The sequence below is a fragment of the Myotis lucifugus genome, unplaced genomic scaffold (assembly GCF_000147115.1).
Source record: "Myotis lucifugus unplaced genomic scaffold, Myoluc2.0 scaffold_37, whole genome shotgun sequence".
Lineage (NCBI taxonomy): Eukaryota > Metazoa > Chordata > Mammalia > Chiroptera > Vespertilionidae > Myotis > Myotis lucifugus.
Genome location: NW_005871085.1, coordinates 2876301 through 2877203, shown reverse-complemented (window position 1 = coordinate 2877203; position 903 = coordinate 2876301). Strand labels below are relative to the sequence as shown.

Genomic DNA, 903 nt, shown 5'->3' with positions numbered 1-903 from the left:
GTGCCTGCCACCAGCGGGAGGATGCCTCAGCTCAGCATAGGTCCCATGCCAGACACTGTTCCAAGCACTTTACATATATTAATTCATCCCAGTCTCAGAACAACCATATGAGGAAGGTACTGTAATTAGCCCCACTTTATATACTGGGCGCAGGGAAATTAAGCGACATAGCTTGGAAGTAGTGGAGCTAGAACTGAGCCCAGGCAGTCAGGCCCCAGTTCCTGCCTCTAACCCCACACCAGACTGCAGTCCTCTTGAATGGCCGTTCTGGCCATCCATGCCTCTATGAATGGGGCTGAAACTGCCTCCTGGGCCTCCCCCCGCTCCCTAGTCCATCCCACTCTGCTCCAGGTCCCTCTGGGTAGCTGTGACCCAGAGATCTGTCTACTCAGGCAGCCCTGTCCTGGTCTCTCCCCCCAGGAGTCCGAAGCAGCCTGGCCACTGTGAGCAGAACCTTGGAGAAGCTGAAGCCAGGGGCCCGGGGGACTGGAGAGGGCTGAGCCCCTGGCTGAGGGGCTGCCCCCTGCCCTGCCCTGCCCTGCCCTGCCCTGCCCTCCCTTCCTGCCTGCCACCCGGATTTCAGAGCCCTCCTGGGTCCAAACCAGAAATGAACCAGGACCTGGAGATGTCAGACCTGGCCAAGGCTCTTGGCAACGGGATCCACAGAGTGGGGGTCCGGAGGTCTGAAACAAGATGTCGCTGGAAGCCCCACGGGGGGGTCTTTGTTTTGGGCTCTTGACCTGGATTTTCTCTCTGGACTTCAGCTCAGCTTCCTTCCACTTTCTATTTACTGACTGGTTTCTGTGGAATTTAGGGTCCAGGGATACCCTGATCTCTTGCTTCAGCCTGGTCACAGAAGTGAACCACAGGCCCACAGGAAGCACAGACAGGGTCCTGGCTGGG

At 57.9% G+C, this 903-nt stretch overlaps 1 protein-coding gene across 1 annotated transcript in view; it reads left to right on the top strand.

Moving 5' to 3' along the window:
• Positions 1-500, top strand: part of KNCN (kinocilin) — a 2866-nt gene extending 2366 nt beyond the window's left edge. Inside the window, exon 4 of the mRNA XM_006087370.3 lies at positions 421-500. Coding sequence (XP_006087432.2) covers positions 421-500 — 80 coding nt within the window. The remainder of the gene's footprint in view (positions 1-420) is intronic.
• Positions 501-903: the final 403 nt, after the last annotated feature.